The sequence below is a fragment of the Arxiozyma heterogenica genome, assembly GCF_036370985.1.
Source record: "Arxiozyma heterogenica strain weizmannii chromosome Unknown scaffold_11, whole genome shotgun sequence".
Classification (NCBI taxonomy): domain Eukaryota; kingdom Fungi; phylum Ascomycota; class Saccharomycetes; order Saccharomycetales; family Saccharomycetaceae; genus Arxiozyma; species Arxiozyma heterogenica.
In genome coordinates, this window is record NW_027042664.1 from 1,050,621 (window position 1) to 1,073,580 (window position 22,960).

General features: G+C 29.5%; 11 protein-coding genes across 11 annotated transcripts; 5 read left to right on the forward strand and 6 right to left on the reverse strand.

Moving 5' to 3' along the window:
* Positions 1–67: 67 nt before the first annotated feature.
* TDA9 (Tda9p) lies at positions 68–4,399 on the reverse strand (the record flags this gene model as incomplete). Its single annotated transcript, XM_064857115.1, has 1 exon — positions 68–4,399. The coding sequence occupies one exon, from the start codon at positions 4,397–4,399 to the stop codon at positions 68–70; it is 4,332 nt and encodes a 1,443-aa protein (XP_064716248.1).
* A 2,343-nt stretch (positions 4,400–6,742) lies between these two features.
* ATP18 (F1F0 ATP synthase subunit i) lies at positions 6,743–6,928 on the forward strand (the record flags this gene model as incomplete). The annotated part of the gene is made up of 1 exon (XM_064857116.1): positions 6,743–6,928. The coding sequence occupies one exon, from the start codon at positions 6,743–6,745 to the stop codon at positions 6,926–6,928; it is 186 nt and encodes a 61-aa protein (XP_064716249.1).
* A 527-nt stretch (positions 6,929–7,455) lies between these two features.
* On the reverse strand, positions 7,456–9,672 carry PWA37_000442 (putative cystathionine gamma-synthase; the record flags this gene model as incomplete). Its single annotated transcript, XM_064857117.1, has 1 exon — positions 7,456–9,672. One exon carries the CDS (start codon positions 9,670–9,672, stop codon positions 7,456–7,458), a length of 2,217 nt encoding a protein of 738 aa, XP_064716250.1.
* A 565-nt stretch (positions 9,673–10,237) lies between these two features.
* Positions 10,238–10,654, reverse strand: CTF8 (Ctf8p; the record flags this gene model as incomplete). The annotated part of the gene is made up of 1 exon (XM_064857118.1): positions 10,238–10,654. The coding sequence occupies one exon, from the start codon at positions 10,652–10,654 to the stop codon at positions 10,238–10,240; it is 417 nt and encodes a 138-aa protein (XP_064716251.1).
* Positions 10,655–11,081: 427 nt separating this feature from the next.
* LNP1 (Lnp1p) lies at positions 11,082–11,903 on the forward strand (the record flags this gene model as incomplete). The annotated part of the gene is made up of 1 exon (XM_064857119.1): positions 11,082–11,903. The coding sequence occupies one exon, from the start codon at positions 11,082–11,084 to the stop codon at positions 11,901–11,903; it is 822 nt and encodes a 273-aa protein (XP_064716252.1).
* A 200-nt stretch (positions 11,904–12,103) lies between these two features.
* On the reverse strand, positions 12,104–12,631 carry EGD2 (Egd2p; the record flags this gene model as incomplete). The annotated part of the gene is made up of 1 exon (XM_064857120.1): positions 12,104–12,631. One exon carries the CDS (start codon positions 12,629–12,631, stop codon positions 12,104–12,106), a length of 528 nt encoding a protein of 175 aa, XP_064716253.1.
* An 834-nt stretch (positions 12,632–13,465) lies between these two features.
* On the forward strand, positions 13,466–15,094 carry MDM31 (Mdm31p; the record flags this gene model as incomplete). The annotated part of the gene is made up of 1 exon (XM_064857121.1): positions 13,466–15,094. One exon carries the CDS (start codon positions 13,466–13,468, stop codon positions 15,092–15,094), a length of 1,629 nt encoding a protein of 542 aa, XP_064716254.1.
* Positions 15,095–15,587: 493 nt separating this feature from the next.
* NVJ1 (Nvj1p) lies at positions 15,588–16,529 on the forward strand (the record flags this gene model as incomplete). The annotated part of the gene is made up of 1 exon (XM_064857122.1): positions 15,588–16,529. The coding sequence occupies one exon, from the start codon at positions 15,588–15,590 to the stop codon at positions 16,527–16,529; it is 942 nt and encodes a 313-aa protein (XP_064716255.1).
* A 381-nt stretch (positions 16,530–16,910) lies between these two features.
* Positions 16,911–19,322, forward strand: RIX1 (Rix1p; the record flags this gene model as incomplete). The annotated part of the gene is made up of 1 exon (XM_064857123.1): positions 16,911–19,322. The coding sequence occupies one exon, from the start codon at positions 16,911–16,913 to the stop codon at positions 19,320–19,322; it is 2,412 nt and encodes an 803-aa protein (XP_064716256.1).
* A 150-nt stretch (positions 19,323–19,472) lies between these two features.
* PWA37_000449 (chalcone isomerase domain-containing protein) lies at positions 19,473–20,480 on the reverse strand (the record flags this gene model as incomplete). Its single annotated transcript, XM_064857124.1, has 1 exon — positions 19,473–20,480. One exon carries the CDS (start codon positions 20,478–20,480, stop codon positions 19,473–19,475), a length of 1,008 nt encoding a protein of 335 aa, XP_064716257.1.
* A 1,877-nt stretch (positions 20,481–22,357) lies between these two features.
* PWA37_000450 (uncharacterized protein) lies at positions 22,358–22,666 on the reverse strand (the record flags this gene model as incomplete). Its single annotated transcript, XM_064857125.1, has 1 exon — positions 22,358–22,666. One exon carries the CDS (start codon positions 22,664–22,666, stop codon positions 22,358–22,360), a length of 309 nt encoding a protein of 102 aa, XP_064716258.1.
* Between the last annotated feature and the right edge of the window lie 294 nt (positions 22,667–22,960).

Genomic DNA, 22,960 nt, shown 5'->3' on the forward strand with positions numbered 1-22,960 from the left:
TAAAATATTAACAACAAGTAAGTTTCCTTAGTTTAAAGCAGAATAACTATGTGATTTACGAACATGGTCAAGATATTCTTTTTTTTAAAAGGAAGGAACGAATTTGTAATGCTTGCGCAAATAAAACACCTACAGACCATACCGGACAAGTGCCCAACATATCAATACCAATCTGTAATATAGTCTGTGATAGACTTGCAGTACCTATCATTTTTCTTATTTCTGCCATTGGAACATTTTCAATATCCACATTTCTTAAATTCAAGTGACTAAATAGCTGAACACCTTTATGTTTTAAATGATCATCAATACGTTCCATTAAATGATATAATTTGATCCATAAAAGTTTATCTGTAACATCTAAGGTACCAGATATAATACCATCTTTATTAACTTGAGATTTTGATTCCATCACCCATAAATATTCTGATAAAATTAATACAGAGGACACCATGCAACTGATAGAAAACACTGGAGTAGAGATAGTAACTTGTTTTGGGTCAAATTCCAAAATGGAAACTATATCTATCCAGAATTCTATAATGTAAAATGCATGCTCACAAGCATCACGCAACATGCCCCATTCTAAACATAACTCAGACATTCGTGCATTCATACCATCCCAATCCTGTCTCCATATTTGCTTCATTATTGGTCCAATATAAATATTTTGGCGCATTTTTGCGAAATGATAGAGTGGAACAATTAATCTTAATGAAGGAAATGCATTGATTGTTTCAATATTATCACGACTAGGCTTGAATATACCACCAGCTTTCATGTATAAATTTTCCCAACGAGCTAGCATGGATGAAATGATTGGATTAGAATTATTTTTCCACCTGAATAGTGAATCATGTTCAGTTGAATGTTGATTACCTTTGATAATTTCTCGATAAACAGTTCTCTCAATAGATATCTTTTCATGAATAGAAATAAGTAATGAAAGTAGCGTTTTGAAAGATATCTTGGAATTCATCGAATAAAATTCAGCTCCACTACACAGATACATTAGACAGCTCTCATAAGTCCCATTACCATTAGATAACTCAATTAATGAAAATTTAGAATCTAATTCAATATGAAATTTATCCAAATTTTGTGTCCAGACTCGATAATTTGGAGAATGAAATAATATTTCTTTATAGCACGGTAACCCACACTTCAGATCAATAGAATGAAAAATTCCTTCCAATCCTGTCAATGAAGTAAAAAAGTTTGAAAGGATTAGAGCAACATGGCATGTTCTAATTCTTGTTTGGGCTTCGATAAAATATTGAAATGATTTTTCCAGCTGATCTTTTGAATGATAGTGATCCCTTAATTCTTGTAGTGCTTTTGGATTACCTAAGCATGGTAAGGAGCGGTCGCTGTCAATTGGAGGTTTTACCAAATATTCTAATGGTTTGTTCAACCTTGTTGCTTTAATCAGCTCCGCTATAGTAGCTAACTGAATTTTCATACTTCTAGTCACATTAATATCATTACTAAAAATGCCAACGAAGGTTAATAAAATAATTGCTTGAATGCTCCATAATGGAGTTGCTGCATAATTGTGTTGTTGTTTTTCTAATAAATTTCTAATTTGAAACCATGCAAGATTTGATAATAAAACTGAATGAATAGAATGAAATGAATACAAGGCGCCTATCATTGCAATACATAATAGTAGTGGATAGTTTTCTTTGGTTGGAATAATACTGTGTAGATGAATGAAAGGAGAAAATTTATGAAATTCATCTTGATATAAATTAACATATGAATTCAATTCTTCTGTTGTTGGAAATTGATTTGGCTTTAAATTATTCAAACGTATAATCTCGTCACGATATTTGTCTGAAAATAGAACTACACGGTATGTTTTGTCATCAAAATTAGTATTATTGATAAATTTTTCATAATTAATGGTTTCATTTGGAAAAGAATCCTTCAAGTTATTTAATGAAAATACGCTGGCAAAATTGGAAAAACTGTGATGATTATTATAAAGATCAACTTGTCTTGATTGAAATAAGTTCACAAAGTCCAGTTGATGATCTAAGTTCGTTTCTGTATATTGAGACTGTGAATTTGCAGGAGTATTAAACACTCGTAACGATGAGTCAGGGGACTGATTCTGAGAAATAGATTGAGAGTTGGGTTTAGGAGGCGTTTGACTATTAGATTGAACAGGTGTAAAATTTTGGTAGTGCTTTGGAATATAAGATGGTGAAAAATCAATTGTAAGCCGATTGTCATCAGATTCGCTTACAATAGAATTTGGATTAGATTTATTAGTATAGTTGTTAGATTGGTTAGTGATATTTTGTTTAGAATCTAAATAAGAAACTGGTTGTTGAATAATTGGATCTTGCTTAAAATTATCTTTTACTATTGGTTTGAGTATGTTGTTGTTATTTCTTTCATTCATTGAATCAAGAGATGTTACCGCTTGATCATGAGGTACTGATAACCCTTTATCAAATGCTTGGTTTATTGATGTACTATTCTCTATAAAATTGGGTATGTTAGTGTTATCATATTGTTCTGAAGGTAATCTAGAAAAAAGTGAATTACTCAAATCTGGTGAAGCTTTATATCCAGAAGGTGTGTTACTCTTTGTATTACTATTATTATTGAAATGGAACAGCGATTCTGTAGATAATGATGTGGGGACGTTTGAAATGTCTTTTGGCATATGTTCAATATCTTCACGGATTTTCATTGGATACACATGATCATGTATATTAGCGAATCCAATATCGTTAAAATGTTGAGAATCTATATGATCTAAAAAGTCGGATTCAACTGGTACATGTGTTATAAATTTAGACAAAACTTTCTCTGCTGTAGTCGATAGTGTACTCAAGTCTTGCGTATTGTTTCTATTGTTTGGGTATTGGTATTCATTAATTAAATTAGGAGCTTGTGTAGTTTGATTACATTGGCATAAGTCAAAATTATCTTTATTATTACTAGTCTTATTGTTTTGATGAATAGATGGTGTGGTAGAATTTGATATAATCTGACTGTCTATAGAAATTTGTGATTCATCTCTTGACGAAGTATTGCTTGTAGACGATGTTTCTGTGTCAGTGGTATAATAACTTAAATGCTTATCATCGTATTGGAAGTACTCTAAATTATTGACTGTATTTGTTTCAAAATTTAAACTATTAAATTGGTTATCCAGATTGATTGATAAATTATTCTTGTTATTTTGGTCCATATTGTTGTTAAGGTTAGTAACATTATTGTTTCTTTTGATTTGATTATTTAAAAACCCACCAACACCACCAGCAGAAGAAGATATAGTTAGGAAATCAGCTAAAAATGGTACATTATCAAATGCTGCTAAATTTTCATCACGAGAATGTTTTATTTGATTTTTGGAGTATGAGTTTTTTGTTGTATCGTCGTATGTTCCAATTTCACTAGACTGTTTGTTCGAGATACTATTTTGAAAAAATATATCTTTAAAATTTACTGTATTTTTATTATCGTCATTGTTCAGTGTAAAAAATGGAATGTTCTCGATACCATTTTCATGAGCTTTATCAACCAAATCACTGGCAGTCATTTGTGGGGTTGAGAATCCAACTTGATGAGGTATTCCACTCATAAGTGCAAGGTCATCTTGCAATTGTTTCCCCGTAGGAAGTTCATTTTGTGCCTTGTAGCAAAATGCACTAGTTGCAGAAAACGATGCATGTCTTTGTCTCACTTGTGATTGTGATTTTTTGTAATTGTTATTTGGCATCGAAACAGTAAAGTCATTGTCAAGATTCTCACTGCTGGGTGATATGTCACTATTTGGTGACTGATCTGTATATTGGTTATTTGGAACATCCAAATGTAGATTTGAGTTGGAAGTTGATTCAAAAACTTTATGTGATAAATTTCTTTTTCTGCCCCTTTTACTGTTTAATTTAGCTTGTTTCTTCTGTAGTTTATCCATTTTTTTTGCTTCCTTCTCTGCTAATTTAGCTGCTTTTCTTAATTGTGATTGTGACTTAGCCATAGGATTTGCAGGCGTAGGTAAAATTGGTTGTTTATTACCTTCAATCTTAATGACATGTCTTGTCGGTTCGATTTTATCCATAATATTTTCATCATTATGGTATTTGCTTAATAAATAATGATGTTCAGAAGTTCCTATTAGAGTGGCGTGTAATTTCTGTTGGTGTCTAAGGACAAGGTCTCTTCTTGCAAAACATCTACCACAAAAGATACAAAGAAACGGTTTTTCATTGGTATGAGACCTCATATGTCTCTTTAAATGTTCTTGGCGAATAAAGGCCCTTGTACAAACATGGCATATAAATGGTCTAGACTTATTCATTGCATCACTATTTTTATCTGTAGATTCTATTAAAAAATTATTAGCATCACCCTGTACTATCTGAGAAAGATTTTCCATGGTGATTTTGATTTGTTGATAGTTGTAAGTATAAATGTTAGTGTGGGTATCGTTATTGCTATCTTTGCTATCTTTGCTATCTTTGCTATCTTTGCATTTATAATATTAAAATGTTTATGATAAAAGTGTCAAAAACCAATCTATCCTTGAAAAAAATCGTTTTCTATTTTTGATTTTCTTTTCTATTCTTTTTCTCATTTTACTATGAGAATTTATTATTTCTTTTTTTTTTTTTTCTTTTAACACAGGAAAGATTTTTTCAAATCTGCAAATAAACGAAAATTTTCACATTAAAAAGCACTCATTTAATTTTAACAATGGACAAAGACAGATGAATTTCATACAGAAAAGTGATGCCAAATAGGTGAAATACTGTTTTATACGTGTACATACATGCATAGTTAGAGAGAGAGTTGTAGCGTGATTTAACTAGTTGGTAGATATCAAAAACAGTTTATCAAGAATGTAAAAACAATTTCTACAGTCTTTAGATGTTTAAGATTGTAAAAAGCTATCAGCCCCTGATAAATAGGGCTTTTTCAAAGCAGTAAGTTAAATAAATTGTATTGTACAGAATTCCTGTACAAAAGATACATCTTATTGTTCTATATTTATATGCTAGTGATAAACCAATCAGGAACCACTTCTAAAAAAAAGCATTATTACTCTTTTTTCATTTGACGTAGTTATAATAAGTAATCCTTTGATTTTCCCTCACAATCAAACCTGGGATAATGTAGTCTTATAATGACAACAATGAAAGTTACTACTGTAATCTTAAGCTCCTGAGAAACTTGAAAATAATAATTTACTCATATCTTTTAAAGTCTTTTATAATTCAAGTTCATGCGCAGGGATTTGAAAAAGCCGTTTAAGTAGACGGTTATTTATAAATCTATTGACAAAGAGGCCTATAAAGATATGTAATCCATGCTTATCTATATAAGAAAAAAAAATCGAGTCTTTTCTTTGTTTTTATTTTTTCTTTTTTTGTTTGTTTTAGAAAGATTATAAAGATTCGGCACACCGAGTTACATATATTTTCGTTTTATTTCATTTTTTTTTCCAACATATATTGATAACAAGATATATAAAGCAAATGTACATGTGTCGTTTATGTTAAGGCTTTTGACCTTAATTTGTAATGATTTCATTCTCTTTTTTTTATAGTTAGTCTGTTGTATATATTGAGCACACACAACGACTTCCAATTTTTCATTCTTATTTCTTTTTGTTATATATACTTTTTTTTTGTTTTTGGAAATAAGGCACAGAGGTTATTTAATTTAAACTCCGTCTTATTTTGCCTAAAACAGTAAAAGATATTATATAGAACTACATGTAAGTATACAAAGTGGTGTCGTAAAATCGTGTTTCAAGGCCATATAATAAAACAAGTATCTTGAGGAATGTTACTGATATTAAGTTGGGATTAGATTTCATGTCTTTTTGGGCTGACTTTTTTTTCTATTTTGACATCATATTTTATTCGGTGTAAATTAGAAGTGTTCAACTTAAATGCGATACTTAAATTCACAAAGTGAGCAAGTATACTAGTTAAATGAACAATTATTTACATAAGATAATTTAAATCACACCAGCATACACATAATCTAAAATGTTAATTCTTGATATTTTGTGTATTAGTTCGGTTCTATGCTATTCAAAAGGCAAAAAAAAAAAAAAAAAAAGAAACAAACAAAATAGTGTTAAATAAATTATTTCCAATGTGTTAATGTAATGCACAATGCAAAATTACTTGGAAGGTCACATTATGCAGGACCAATTTTGCTTTAAAAACTGATATCATGGCAATTTTTTTTAGGATATCGACTTTTTCTTTTGGAATTTTGAGTAGTTGAGTCTCTTAATTCATCTAACCAATAGAAAAGTGCGCAATATCGAAATTCCACTTTTTGTTGTTTTCTTCTTTTTCTTTTTTTTGTTTTTCTTTTTTTTTGCACTTTTTGGATTGTACCATGGTTTGTTTGTTTTTTTTTTCTTGTTAGGTAACAAATGAAAGTTGCGAAAAGGGGAAAATGGAAATAGCTAAAAGCAGCTTTGGAAGAATTTGTAAAGTAAAGGAGCTGGAATAGAAAAAAACATACAACGATGATTGAAAAAGGGAGTGGATTACTGAATAACAAAATACGATAGTTCCTTCAGCGATAACATCTTGTAGTCGATTTATTTTATCTGATAGGTAGAGTACACAAAGAAATAACTTCTAGAGGATCAGGAAATACTGCGTTTTCTTTCATTCTGAAAAAAAAATATAAAAAAGGATTGATATACTCAGTTTGTTCAAAATATCGTTTCAAAAAGTAACCAAATATAATTAAAATGCTTAAAAGATACCCAACCCCAATTTTAAAGCCATACTGGCCATTTTTTGTTGGCGGTCTATTAGTATATTGGGGGGCATCTAAACTTACTAATACCATGTTACATATTGATGAATATGTTAATGATCCAAGAAATCCTAGATTTAGTAGAGGTGAAAAGTTGGTTGAATTAAATAAGGAATGATCTTTTCCAACAGAAAGAAGATTGAGAAGAATTTGAAAGCACCAAAATAAAATAGAGTAAAGCAGGACTAGAGTATATATGTTTAGTTAATTTGTCTGTGTTTTTTTATTGGTCTTTTTTTCTCTTTGTGGGTTGTACTTATCTTCTTATTTTATTTTAAACTTATATTATATTCTATTTTCCCTTCATTTAATCTTTATATTCTTTTTTATCATTATTTATTTGTGTTAGACAGAATAGATGTATATATATTATATGTATTTAATCCTGTTTATTAGGTTATAAAACTTTTGTGCCTGTGATTTAAGTGCCATTAATTTTATTCCTTTTTCAATTGTTTTCCTTTTTCTAATTATATATGCGCTATATCTCTATTATATTTTTTAATTATACTGTATTTGCAGTCTACAATAATATTATTGCTGTTTATTATAAAATATCTATTATACGTATATATATATGTGTGTGTGTGTTTGGACTATTCGTTTTTATGCTTTTGATACTTAAATTAATTACTAAAAACATCCTTAATTTTTCATTTCTTTAATTACATCTCTGAAGATTTCAATTAACTTTTTTGGATCTTCCAATCCCACGGATATTCTCAACATTGTCTTATCAAATTCACAACTATATTCTACTTCATATCTTTTTGTATCCATGCCTAAATAATATGGCCATATAAGTGTTAAATTAGCGGTAAGACCGACACCTTTGTATAATTTGATCTTTTCATAAAAATTTTTAGCTTCATCTATCTGATTAAATGTTAACAATATGATTCCTCCATAACCTCCATGTTTTTTATACTTTACTAAATCATATATTTCTTTGTCTGTCTCTAATAGACTTGGATGATAAATTTTTTTAAATAAATTTTTATTTGGAATCAATACTTCATCTAATAAAGTCAATGTGGTCTTATTGATTCGATTATTCTTGTTAATAACATCCCTTGAGTTTTGTTCCAAATGAATAGCATCTTCACACCAAAGTAAGTCTTCATATTCGTTCTTGATAAAACTTTGTATTTCATTGTACATTTTCCCCCGTGGATTGACAATCAAAGACCCCGCCATCACTTCATGGTCTTCTTCGTTGTTTGTAATGTCAAAATTACTAAATAATTTACCAAGGGAACTGACTATCATATCACAATATTTCAAACCATCCATATTAATAAATGCGCCATTACTTTGGTCAATGATAATGGTAAAGCCAAATAATTCAGATAACCTTTTCAAATCTATCAGATTGGTCATTTCAAAATTATTCATAAGATTAGGCATTTCAACAAACACAGTCAAAATCTGTTCACCTGAGTGCAAGATATTTTTTAAGATGTCTAATCCTTTAGAACCATTGGATTGAATGAAATGGAAGTCATTAAACTTTGTCAATAAATTAAATGTGTCAGGGATACATGTTCCAAGGATGACAGTTTTTTTTCTTAATGGTATTTGTTGTGATGATGGCATGGATAAATGTAAACTCGATGGTATCCTTAATCTTTGATTTCTTTCATTATCAAGATACAGTAATATTCTATGTGCAAAGTGAATTGAAGCCATTCCACTTGGAAACAAATAAACATCTTTATTAAAATTAATTAAATTTCCATTGTTGTTATTGTTGTTGTTTGAACTATTTTGAAAGTGTGAAGATGTTAAACTTAATTCTGAATTATTTGAGGATAGTAAGTTTTCTTCATCCTGTGTTAAAGTTTCTGCGGGAACTAGAGATTGTATAATGTTATTACTACTATTATTATTTTGTGTATTTAGTGAATTGAAACTATTGTCAATAATTAAATTAGTAATGCTATGAGTATTGGTATTAGTATTATTATTTATGTTATTTGTAGAGTAAGTGGTGGCATTTATTAGATTAGTTTCATTATATTCATTCTCAAAATCACTAATATCAGAATCAGTGTCATTAAAATTATGCAAATTCATTAAATCCATATTCAAAATATCATCAGAGTAGTCATCATCATATTCATTATTATCATTATATGAAAAATCTTCTGCAGGATCATTTCCACGGTTTCTACGGTGCAAGGATCTATTATTTGAATCGACCATTTTAGTTGCTATTCTTTTTTTGATTAATTTTTTAGCTTTATCCGCTAACATGAAATTCAGACTCCGACCGAATCTTGTTTCAATGTATTCAATAGTGTTATTATTGCTAGTATTATTATCATTATCAGTATTATTTATTTCACTAGACAAATTATCACTTAAATCATTAATATTTTTCGTTTTAGTCTTTGTTGATTTTTCAATGATAAACAATTCATGTAAAACATATTCTGCAACACGGCTAGATATGATTTCGCCAGTAAGTTTCCAATACTCAAATAAAAAAGAGTAATATTTTTCATTGATGAAAACTACAGCAACTTTACAGACTTGTTTCCAGGTTCTCTCTTCATCGTTAATAGGATCAGATGTTGATAATTGTAAAATTCTGATCTTCAATCGTGGATTTTGGAACTTGATATATTCTCTGACTCGTTTAGCCACACTATACGAAGAAAATACCAGACATTTTTCATTATCTTTGGCATATTTATCTCTTAGAACATCATTCAATCGTTGAACAATAGGGTGTAGTTGATACCTTGGATACCCTAATGTTTCATCCTTAACAGCATTCGAAACATTATCCCAAAGTGGTAAATTCCATGATAGAAAGTGGGTAATGTCTGGAGGGATGGTAGTGTGTAATTTATTCATAGTAATTTACTTTCTAATATATTTATATGTGCGTATTTGTGTGTCTTCAACTTCTGATAATGTAATTTTTCTTTTGTTTTGGATGAGTTCACTCTATTCAATCACATATAAAAAAAGAAAATTATTTGTTTTGAACAATTGGAATCGATGATGACATATACTTACTATGATATTGTATATAAGAATTTGTCTGTAAATAATGTTTTATATAAACACCAGTGATAGATCTACTCTATTTGACTCATTTCAGTACTTTCAATATTACTTTTTTTTCTTTTTTCTTTTCTTTAAACACAGTTGTATTTGGGACACCCGCACACCCTCCAACTCATTTAAACACTTCAAGACTGTATTGTTTAATTATGGTTCTATTATAAGAGCATGGATCTTTACCTGTTACATACAATGTGTTGTAGCAATAGTCTGTCAGAGGGTAATTGGAATTTGAGGATAATGTACAAATAAATATGTTATTATTATTGTTATTATTATTATTAGTAGTAGTAGTGGTGGTGGTAGTAGTAGTAGCGCTATACATTTGGTCCATATTATTACTAAATATCCATTACATGATTGGTAATGGTCTATCTTGAAACAATATTTTGTATTGTATGACATCTTCTAAAATGACGTTATTATTTATCTTATCAAATTTCAACAAGCCTAGAGGTGTCTCTAAAGATACAATTTTGCCTAAAATACGTTGTTTTTGACCCACATATAGAGTAACTCTAGATAATACTGGATCTTTTATATTCTCTTCTATATCTAATAAACCAAATCTTATCTCTTGATCTTGTAAAACTTCCATATTTGTCGATATCTCTAAATCCCCTTGGATTTCTACAATTGTTCTTCCTAAAGGAGTCATTATAGTCAATGGGCTAGTGTTTATATTTTCATTATTTTCATTATTTTCATTGGGTGCATCATTGTTGTTTATGGTTGATAATAATTCAGATATCGATATTTGAACATGCATTGAAATGGGATAATGAGGAGCAATAAGTATTGTGTATGGAACGGTATGTAGCTGTGTCTTTGTTTATTTCTTTTGTGCCAATGTTATCACATTTACTCGACATGGCAACCTTTTGTTATTCTAGATACTCATAAATATGGTAGCGTAGCTTATTGTTTCTTTATTTTTTTTTAGGCTTATTAGTGATATTCTGGTAAAACAAAAAAAGAAAAAAAAGAAATAAAATAAAGAGCAGCCAGATTAATGAACATTGATCGTTCTATGAGCATGAGTGTCTGTATATATTATGGTTAAGTTCATGCAAAGGCAAACGTATCTCCAATATTTTTTTTTCTTCTTTTTTATATTTATCATTCATCTTTGATTTAGCGTTTATGATACAAAGCATAGTAGTTGCTACTGCACATATAAATATTACAGACATAAAATGAGTTGGTTATGGCCATTAAGTTTAATTTGGAGTAGCAACAGAAGAAAAAAAGGGAAAGACAATATAATTTTGTCTTATACAGAAGATTTAAATAAATTGAGTATTGAAATCAATTCAATAGAGAAGAAATTGAATGAGAAAAGCCCATATATTCGATATTTTCACTTCTATGTGTTACCTCTTTTATTAAGTATAATATATTATTATGTTCATAGATATAATTGTAGATTAACGCAATTTTCAAGGAAAAATTTAAATTTGGATCTCAGTGGATGGATAATTTATTTTGTTCTTACGCTTGTAACATACACTATTATAATTTATATACTGTTGAAATTGACGTCATGGGAAAGAAAATATCGGACTAATAAATTATCCAAGTTGCGTAGTCAATATGATAATACATTGAATCAATTTAAAGAAGATACAAAATTTAATGAGTCTATCTCGATGTTACAAAGATTTAATGGTGGTATGGATCAGATTGAATTAGTTAATGAAGAATTGAAGGGAAAATATGAAGAATTGAATAAATTAAGGTTAGAGATAGACAAATTGAAAAATAAGGGTGGAGATTATTATGATAATAGTAATAGCAATAATAAAGTATGGTTAGATAAGATTGTTGGATTAATGAGTGGAGGGAATGATATACTAGTTAAGGTATTGTGTCCAAAATGTAAAAAATTTAATGGGCTTTATCGATATGTCAATGAACCAATTGGATATAAATGTGTGGATTGTGATATGGAAGTTCATGAAATAGAAAAAGGTAATGAAGAAACTAGTGAAAAGAAAGAAGAAGGAAAAGATAAATGAACAGGTAAGTTATTAACTAAAAAAAAAGTCTTTACAGATAGAGATATTTTCTAGGAAGCAATTAAAGCAGGTGAACGAAAGAAAAATAAATAAATATATAAAAATGACGTGACATTAAGTTAATCTAGATTCACATATATATATATATATATATATATAATTAAAAAAATATATACTATTCATATATTTTTATATTTATCTTATTTGGATAAGGACATGATAGCATTGACGATATCAGCGTCATGTTGTTTTAATGCTTTAATGGCCTTACCTCTGGAAACATTAGCTTGTTGCATAACCAATTCGATATCTTCGTTGCTTAAATCACCAGCTTCTTCAGCTTCTTCAGCTTCATCATTCTCCTTCTTTTCATCTTTTTTACTTTCATTAGCTTCAGCAGCAGCTTTCATATCAGCTTGAATAGCTTCTGGAGATCTGTCGACAGTGTCATTATCAGAAAGAGTAGTTTGTTGTAATTGTTGTTGAGCAGCAGCTAATCTTTGAGTGAAATCATCCTTCTTTGGTTCACCGAAGACAACATAGTTACCACCAACAGTCTTGTAAACTTCTGGTCTTTCAATGGCAATGATTTCGTTGTTTTTCTTTCTGAAAGCAACTCTGACAATACCATTGACCTTCTTTAAACCTAATTTGGAGATGATTTCACGGGCCTTCTTTTCGTTCTTGGATAAAACGGTGACGTTAGCGTTGGTTGGGATAGCAGACATGTTGAATCTTGTGGTTTTGGTAGTTGTTGTTTTCCGTTGTAGCAAGTCACTGTATTTTAGTTAAAAAGGACTTAGAACTGTTCTTTTTCTAGTAAAATCTGAACTGTGTAGAAAAGAGTACAGAAAAGATTATAAAACGTGCATTGGGGGGGAAGGGAAATATGCAATGGTTAGTAGTTATTACAATAAAGGATGTGACCAAGAACTAATTATTCTGTGTTTCAGTATTCTTCTTGCATCTTGACAAAGTGGACGACATAGATGAAAATTTTTTCTTAGTTTTTTTTTCAATAAAAATACGTATGATTTAAACGCTTTTTTAGAAGTTAGGGTTAATTCTATTTTTTGCTTTTTTTTCTTTTTCTGTTTCTTGTTTTTCTTATGGTTGAAGTTAGTTATTTTTTTTCTTTGTTTTTTCTTTTTAGTTTGAAAGGGGAATGTAGACAAATGGGTAAGGAGACTGTTATGAGTGTGGGGTTAATGCAAGTGTGTTGTAGGGTTGGACTATTTTCAAATAGGTTAATGAAAAAAAATAGGGTTAAAAAAAAGAAAAGAAATAAAGACAAATCACATTGAAAAGTAATTTTATACGATGCAGTGAAATCTATGGAATTCTTTTTTTTTCTTTTCTTTTGTTTTTTGATTTTTTTAGAAAGTATGTTTCAGTTTTATTTAGTAACAAATATGGGATTTTGTATGGCAAGTATTTGACGTAATGGGGTGAACAGAAAGGAAGGGAGAACGGCCTGCACACACATAATTACAGGTATTCACCAATATCCATCTAGAATTACTCTACAATAAGAATATCTTTTGGAGGGAAATGATTATGGCATGTGGCCTCGAGTGACAAGGTTCAATGTTGTGGTTAACAAGAGTATCCAGTTTATAAAATTTCAAAGATGGCTAAATAAGACATTTGACAGAAAAATGTCATGCCACTCTCTCTATTATAGAGCTTCTATTAAAAATAGTATCAATAGAATTAATAATATTAATAGTAACATTGACATTCGAAAATTATATTTAAACAAGTATTCATTCACAAGAAATTATTCTTCATTAAAAACCAGGCAATGGTATTCCAAAATTAACCCAGATAATGTTAGTGCAGTAATATCTTGGGTTTTGATGTCCCATGCCCTTTGGATTGCATTGTCAACAACAACATTTGTGTCAGGCTTATTGTATTTAATAAGTTCCACTCCGTCAGGTCAGAATTGGATCTCTTTGAAATTGTCTAATTATTTAACACAATCAACTGGGATTGCTATTCTATTTGAACAGGCTAAATTGAAACATAACTGGACACATGGTACTATTCAATGTCATAATTTATATCTTTCAAGAAGACCTTTGCTATCTACTGCTACCAGTTCCACACCAGTTTTACAAGATTATGATAAAGTTAGGAATGATATTATACAAAGGGTTAAGTGGGCTTTAAATGATAACATATTAGTTCAATTAGATCATTTTGATGAGGGGGACTATACACAGTTTGATCTAGTTATTGATTCTTGTGAAGTATCATTGAGTTTTTGGAAATGGTTAAATGGCAAAGGTATCATTGAAGATATATCTTTCTCTGGTGTTAGAGGTATTATTGATAGAACACACTTTAAACCAGTTCTAGACCAGGTTCCCTCAATTGGTGTGCCTTTGCCTAAATATAAATGTAAACCTGGTGATTTTGAGATTGATAAATTTAAAATCAGTGATCTTTTGGTCATTGTATACCAACCTAATGGGTTCAGACCATTTCCTCTGAGTGTATTTCATTGTCAGCTACCTAAATTGAGGAAGCAGTGGTTATTGTATGACTTGGTTAATGGAGACTCGATTAGTGGCACTTTTGATGATTCTTTGTTTGTTTTACAAAGACAATTGACTACTTCGCATTTTAGAATAGATAAATTAAATGTTGATCATCTGAATGCAGGAACTGTTGGGCCATTTGGTTGGATTACACATGGGTTTGTTGATATTGAAACAAGCATAAAATTTCCAAGAATGGAGATAAGTACACATAACAACAACAGCACTGATAATAATAATAACAATGATAATAATAAACAAGGTGAAAAATACGGGACAAATATAAATTTTGATGTTAAGTTACAATTGAAGGATTTAAAAGCAGAGATTCCATTTTTTAAAAATCAGTTTATGACATATAAAAATAAGGCGTTAGTTAAACCTATCGTGGGTTATATAAATTCACATAAAACATATATTCCTATCCAATGTTCTTTACAAAAGTCAATAGAAGATTTTAATGGATCATGGACAATCTATGATTCAAATTTAGTGCAAGATTTATCCTTGAAGTGTTGGGATGCATTTGCTACTTATGTCAATGATGAAGAACAGAGAACACTCAGAATTAAAAAAGTCACTATTTGGTCAGCTCAATTATTTATTCAGGTTATCTTAATGGCATTAGGCTCCATATCTTTATGATTCTGATCAATATAGGCAGGTTTTTTTGTATGTGTTGCTATTAAAGGAGAACAAGGTTATTTTATTGATTACTGAGTTAACTCACATTCGTTTCTTGTAGATGCGTATTTGTATATACCTTTAGATATATAAAAATTTTAATTGTAATTAATAATATTCTGTGTTTAGTTTAGTTCTCAGTGAAAATAGGTTATATATGATGTTACATTATAGGCTGTGTATCCTTGTTTGGTTTTTCATGGTAATGATTGCAGAAATAGTGAGATATGTGTGTATTCTTTGATAGTGGTTACAAAGAAACAGAAAAAGAAATAAGAAAAAAGGAAGAAATAAAGAAATGAAGAGGCAAAGAGAAAAGAAGTAGAAGAAAGAAGAAAGGAGAGATAGATAATTATCAAAGGGCACATATGAGCTATATGACTAACTTAAAAGTAAGCATTTATCATATAGATTGTAGAATATACATAAAAAATTGCATACACATATAAATAATATGAGAAGAGGTCCTGTTGTTGGTAATCTATTTTCAATCACTTCATCTTACCTACTGATGAAGAGCCTTACAAAGTTTTTGAATAAACAGCTACCAAATAATAATAAATTTCCATGGTGGAGGAAAGAAGTAACAACGACAGAGATAACTGTATCATCATCATTACAAAATAGTTTATTAGCTTCGGATGTTACCGCTGTATCATCCTTGTTGATAAATAAAGATGTTGAAAATATGGTATTACATCGAAATATCAACGTAGATAATAAATCACCTAGGTTTGATGATATAGAATCTCAACATTTTATATCGATTTGTGAAACATGGAATAAGTGGATGGATAAAAGATTTAATACATTCTTACTGTATTTTGTTATTGTATTTTGTTTATTATATTTGCCATTACATGATTTATATGAGTATAGAACGATGAAGAGAAAAAGAACCGAATTGTGTGATAAAAACAGAAACGGTGATTTTAAAACAACTGATCTATTGAACGATAATCTCATAAGTTCAAAGACTCAAAATGCTTCCATTTCAAAGGAGATTGAAAGTTCGGATTCTAGTATTATCACGAATAGTATAAAGGATGTTGCAATGGAATTTGAAAATAAATTAGCTACTATAGAGGGAGAAATAGAACACAAAAACCCAGCAAACTTTCAGCATGACAAAGAGGATGTAACTTTAACAAAGAACTTATCGAATTACACAGTAACTTCTTCACTTGTATCCAACTCTGAATTATTATGTTCACCTAAACATGATCACGCATCTTTAAATTCACCCTATAAGTCAGATCAATCCAATCAAACATCACAATCATCTACTGTATTTTCAGCATCTTCTTTTATACAATTTTCACCATCTAGATCTGCTCACTTAAATGCACAAGTAGACACAAGGAATGCTTATTCACAACCGTTTAAATTTAAGTAGCTCTACAAAGACATTGTTATTCCATGCATAACATTAACTACCAAAAAATATATATTTAAACAGGTCAGTAAGCTTCTACTATATTCTCTTTGGATATCTTTCCATTTTGGTGTTGAATAGTTTTTTGAAATTGTTGTATTTCTCTTTCGTCGCTATCAAGTACATCGATCTTTAATTTTTTCTGGTGTTATTGAATTGCAAAGAAAAACAGAAAGAAGAAAAAAAATTTCTTTCTTTTTGTGATAGTTATAAAAAGTGATGAGGTGATGAAATTAGTATAGGCATACATATATCTGTATATGAGAGTATTGAGTCAATACTGTTTATAAGTTATTTAAATAATTGAATGGATTTGATAATACAATAAGAGATTTGTGTACAATGCCCCATCTGTCAATGGCCCAATGGGCTAGAAGGTTAGAACTGGTTTCAGGTTCAGATTTTCAACATCTTTTAGAGCAAATTAAATTACCAGTTTATGTTGATGAATCTATCTTAAAGAGTGAGTTAAGTCTTTTAGTGACAAAGATTGTGAAATTACTGAAATCCAGCAACTCTCCTAATCAATATTACTCGATCTGGAAAGGTTGTCATACAGCTGTCATTATTTGTTCCTTCAATCCATTAGTCTTAATGGCACACGGTGGTCAATTATTAACTGGCATCTTTGATAAATTAGAACATTTCACAAATTATTTTGAGAGTTATATGGCTACATTAGAATTTGAAACTTTGTTATCAACATTAGTTTCATCATTAACTCTTTTAATAGATTTGATGAGAAAGAATCCAACTTTATCTCGTGAACATTTAATTCCTAAATTAAAAGCCGTTATTCCAACATTAATTAAATTAAGTGAGTATAGACCGTTATTAACTCTTCCGGTATTATCTAAAATATTGTACAAGCATTCTACTACTTTTAGGCCATTTACAAACAAATATCGTACTATTTTACAATCGATTTTATTATCTGAAGATAAGCTGAATCAGATGGACGATCATTTGAAAAAGTTGGTGTGTAGAAATTATGCATACTTATATCTAGTTAAGATTAATAATGTAGCTAGTAATAATGTCAATTCCAATAATTATTCTACATCGTCATTTCCTGATGAAAATTGGAGACTCGGTCTATTTAGTGTATTAAGACAATATCATCCAATTTTTAAATTATTTGATGAAATCTTGGATATCGATCAAGATGAACAGCTGAAGAAAGTAATTGATACCTTGCCAACAGTTAAATTAGATGACACTAGTATTGATACGACTCAATTTTTCTACGGTGAGGCGCTAAAACTAGATTTAAATAAACCATTATCTTTATTGAAAATTGTTGATCGTATTCATTTACTAAACGAATTATTATTTTCATTTATTACGTCACCAACCCCATTTGCAGTTAGAATTCCATTAAAGGTAATTAATAATATTGCAGAAATTTTGATAAATTTGAATACCAAGTATCTTTCTATTAAACGTGAATTGCGCCATGATCAGGATTTGTGTACAGTAATTGAGGATATTTTAATAAAATTGCAATCTGAAGGCATTAGAATTTGCTTGACATTAATGAAAACATATGGCAAACAATGTTTAATCTATATTCCAAATGTTGTTAATTCATTGAATCTGTTTATCCCGTTATTACCAAAGAGTGATGGTATCATTAATTATTCACTTTGTGATCAGTTATCAGGAGTTTTCAATGATATGTTTGAATTAATCAATCTATGTTTGCCACATTTAGGTCATCAATTAACAACCGAATTAGATACTTTGAGTAAATTAATTGATGTTGCAATGCATCTTGTTGATGAGAAATCTTTATTGGAACCATTCTTTGAGACACAGAGGAGACAAAGAATTGAAAAAATTGGAAGCAAACCTGTTCAAAAGAATAAGAAAAAAAACAAGAATGACACCAGTGGTACTTTATCGGATTTATATACCCATTCAAGTAATTTTGATGTTAAAATGAGTCTAGAACAGTATGACACAATCAACAAATTTTTGTATAATATTATTAATAATTGGAAACTGTCATCACAGCTACAAGTTAGGATTACAAAATATGTTATAAACAAATCGGTCTATTTTAAACAGATATTTAAGATGATCCCTAGATCCTTTGTTAAATTGCTAAGAGTTATTGTGATAAATCCAGGGTTTGAGAGAGTGTCTATTTTACCAATAGCTGTAAGTTTATTGAGTGAACAATCTGATGATGTCTTTGATGTCTTGTGTCACCCAAGATTACCTTTGGGTAGCATATATAATATGAATTTTTTCAACAACAAACATGATTTAATTGAGGGAAAAAATAATGTATCGATAGATGAATTTGAAATAGTCGAGGAAACAAAAGAACACCAAAATTTGGAAGAAGGGCAAACTTTAGAAAATGTGAAAGATACTTTTATTGAAAATATTTCCAAGACTTCAAAGGAAGTCGTTTCAAACGACTCTATTGATGAAAGTATGATATTGAAAAGGAATAGGAATGGTGGAGATGAGTCTTCTGCAGATATGAGCAGTAAACGTGTCAAGATTGATGATATAGTGAAATCAGTTGAATTTAATAAGAATCAACCAATTACTTCTCTTTTGTTAGAGAATGAGAAGCAAGCCGGAAAACAAGATGAAAATAAAAGAGACGAAACAACTACAAAAAATTCTGGTAAGGATATAGATGATAAGGAAAATTCTGGTGATGAGGATGAAGATGAAGATGAAGATGAATTTGTTATCCCTGAGATAGAATTGAGTGATGATGAGGAGGAAGAGTAGGAGGTTAGATAAAACTAAAAGTAAAAGTAAAAGTAAAAACAAGGACCGTTGATTTTTTAAAAAAGAAAAAAAAAAGAAATATGTATGTATGTATGTGTATATTTAATACGAGCAGAGACGAAGAAAGAGAATATTATATGATTGGATAGATTAAATTAACTCAGTGATTTCATTAACAAAATTTTGCCTAGCATCTTCACATAAAGGTTTATTCGCACTTAGATAGCTTCTAAATAGAATTTTTCCAATCAGTGGTTCATTAACTTGACCCATGACGAAAAATTTATTCTTTTTAACGTTGTAATAATAGAATTGTAAAACATTATCCTTCTTTAATTCCATAATCAAATCGTCATTTACTACCAAAGATCCCTTTTGTGTAAATGCTTTTCTAACTTCATCTACACCAGCATTGATTAAATCACGAGCACCTGGGTATTTGCTTGGGTTAGTATACTCTGGAGAAGATTTTAAGCACTTCACGATCCCACCTTCTCTAACAAAAGTCAAATTAGATCTAATGATAGGGGTCATTTCAATTAAGAATCTCACCCCAGCGTCCAACAAAGAATTAATAATGATTTCGGATTTAACTGGATCGTTTAACGCTAACTTAATCTTTTGTTTGTGGGATAAGTTTTTAAATTCAGGATCATCGATAAAAGTTGTTGACAAATAGGTTGTGTCAAGGACTTTTGAGACTAAAGGCAAGTCATCGTCTGCTATATAGATACCCATGCCATAGACTTTATAGGAGGAGATCGAAAGGGTTCTTACACCAGAGCCCAATAGTGTATAGTTATGTTGGAAGGGGATATCCTTTGTATTTAAGTGGGTTGCGTATGGTTTTAAATCCTCATGAACAGAGATGAAATCACAATCACGAGGACATTTACCTGTATACCATCTATAACATATACCTAAAGCAGCTAAAGATGCTAAACCGATGAAAAACTTTTTTTTACGGTTTGATGAAGAACCTGAAGATGGAGATGAAGAAGGAGAAGGAGAAGGAGAAGAAGTATTATGCAATACAGGTTTTGTCGAGAAATTTAATCTGGTAATGACTTTAAAGGTATTATTATTAGTACTGTTAAGGCTTTTTCTCAATAAAGTAGTATTGAATTGACGTAAAACAGATAGTCTAGTAGCTATCATAACGTTATCGGATGGTGTTTTTAAGGTGGGTTAGCTAAATGTATGGTTATATGATACTATTAACGCGATAGATAATAACATGTTTTCAATTGAATGTACAGTAAGGAACCCCCTTGAATACTAGAATATATATATATGTACGTGTGTGTGTGTATATATATATTATTCCATAATCCCTATAAATTTTGATAAAAAATGGAGTTTTAAAAAAAAAATGATAATAATGATAATAATGGAAACCAGATGAGATCATCAAAGAATTAATAAGCAGATTTTGTGAGGGAAAAAGAAAAAAAGAAAAAAAATCTCGTTTAGAAAACTGTGTAGAAATGGAAATATACGGAAATATACGGAAATATACGGAAATATACGGATACAGGGAAACAGGCACGGGCATGGGTAAAATGAGCAATATTTCCGTGGCTCCGTGAGAAATAGGGACTCTGAGAAAGGAAATAAGACGGAGAAACAAAAGCGGTTGTCATATCAACACTTGGCCCACGTGATTATTACTTTTTGACTACTTCCAAACACACACAAAGTTGATTACTCGAAAAATAGTAGTTATAACAATAAACCAGAAAAGAATCTATGTTCTTTTGTTTCTAATTTAATGATAGTAATCTTATTCTAAATGTTCAAATAGGTTTTATAATGTAATTGAGACGTATGAAGGAAAAAAAAGGGGGTGGGTATGTATATATTCAGTTATATTCTATTGTGGAGGTATATACATCTGGCTTATATAGCCTTTGTCCATTTACAAGGTAATCATTTCTTGAATATCGGTTTTCATTAGTTATATTGTTATTATTTGCAATGAATTTAGATCAAATGTCAATTTAGTATTTTTTTTTTATAGCAAATATAAAATATATATTATTGACAACTCTTGAATCAGATTTTATTATCGTAAGAAAAACAACAAACTTTGTTTCAATCGATTGTAGAATTGTATTGTGCAATATATGAATGTTAAACTGGGACATTCATGAAAATATTTGAAACTCAGAAATATGTAATCTATAAGTAATATTTACTATAAATATATTTTAATAATGTATCAGATTGATCTTACTGGCAAATTATTGAAAGAGGGTGCTAATTGTAGTTATTAGTATTAATATTGTTACCATATATATTGGGTTCTATATATGAAATTAACCAATGGAAAAAAAAACATATCATGGACAAGAATAATCCTGTGTATATATTATTCATTTCTTGGTTAGAATTAACGAGTTTATAATTTATAACTAATTATTTATAATTAATATTATTTTTGTATAATGTTTGGAATAATTTCTTGCGATACCATTAAAATTCCGAACAAAACATTTATTTTGCAGAAAATTTTGATTTTTTTTTTTTTTTTGGCATACCTGACTATGCAAAAACAAATAAATAAATAAGTAAAGAAACAAGTAAATATAGAAATTCTAAGACACCTTCCAGTACTATTTATATACCATTAAAGTATTTCTATTTTTATACAAATTATTTCACATTATATATATTTATGTAGTTTTTCCTAAATTAAAACTTTCCAACTACAAGAAAAAGATGCCTTATTTCTTTAGACTTTTTGCATAACGTTAATAATAAACAATATCCCAAAGAATAGAACAATTACCTAAGAGAAGGTAAAAAAAATCAAAACTAGAACTAAAACCAAAGAAGTAGGTCTTTAATCTTTCTCAAAAAACTCCAAGCATAAATATCAAGAAAACAAAACAAATTTTGTATATATATTGACATGGCCTGATTGCTTTTTTCATAGTCACAATATGATCTCCTTTAAAATAAATCATTTTCTAATAATTCCCTCAATTACCAAACTTTAACACCCACGCTGTTGTTATCTTTATTATCATGGATTATACATCATCACCTTTTTCTCTTTTTAAGAGAATTCCCAATGATTCATCATTTAAATCACCATCTTGTTTACTCTGCTCATATTCCAATAGCATACCTCTTTTAACGGTCTCCAACCTAGCTATATGTTCATTCATCATGGTCTTAACTTGTTCGTGTAATTGTTTATGTCGAAGATCCAAGAGTTCTTTAACATGTCTTTTTAATTCTTCTCCATCTACATTTGTCATATGATGAGTTGGATCTTGATCCGGGTTGTTTTGCTGTTTGTCTTTATTTATATTGGATACAATCTTATTTGCATCCATAAATACTTTCTACACACTGTTAATTTCTTCTAGATATAGCACTCAACTGTTTAACAATCACTCTCCCTCTTTATCATCCTACAACACCATTATCAACTGGTTATATATATATATTATTCTTTGAAGTGGAAGAAAATAAAAATAATAATAACAGTAAATTCAAAAAAAAAATTAAGAAAAAAAAAAACAAAGCAGAGAAAAAACGTAGGTGGTGGTTATTTTAACACTATTGCCAAATCAAATATAAATAGATGGAGACTCTGTACCAATAGCATAATTAAACTACAATAGATT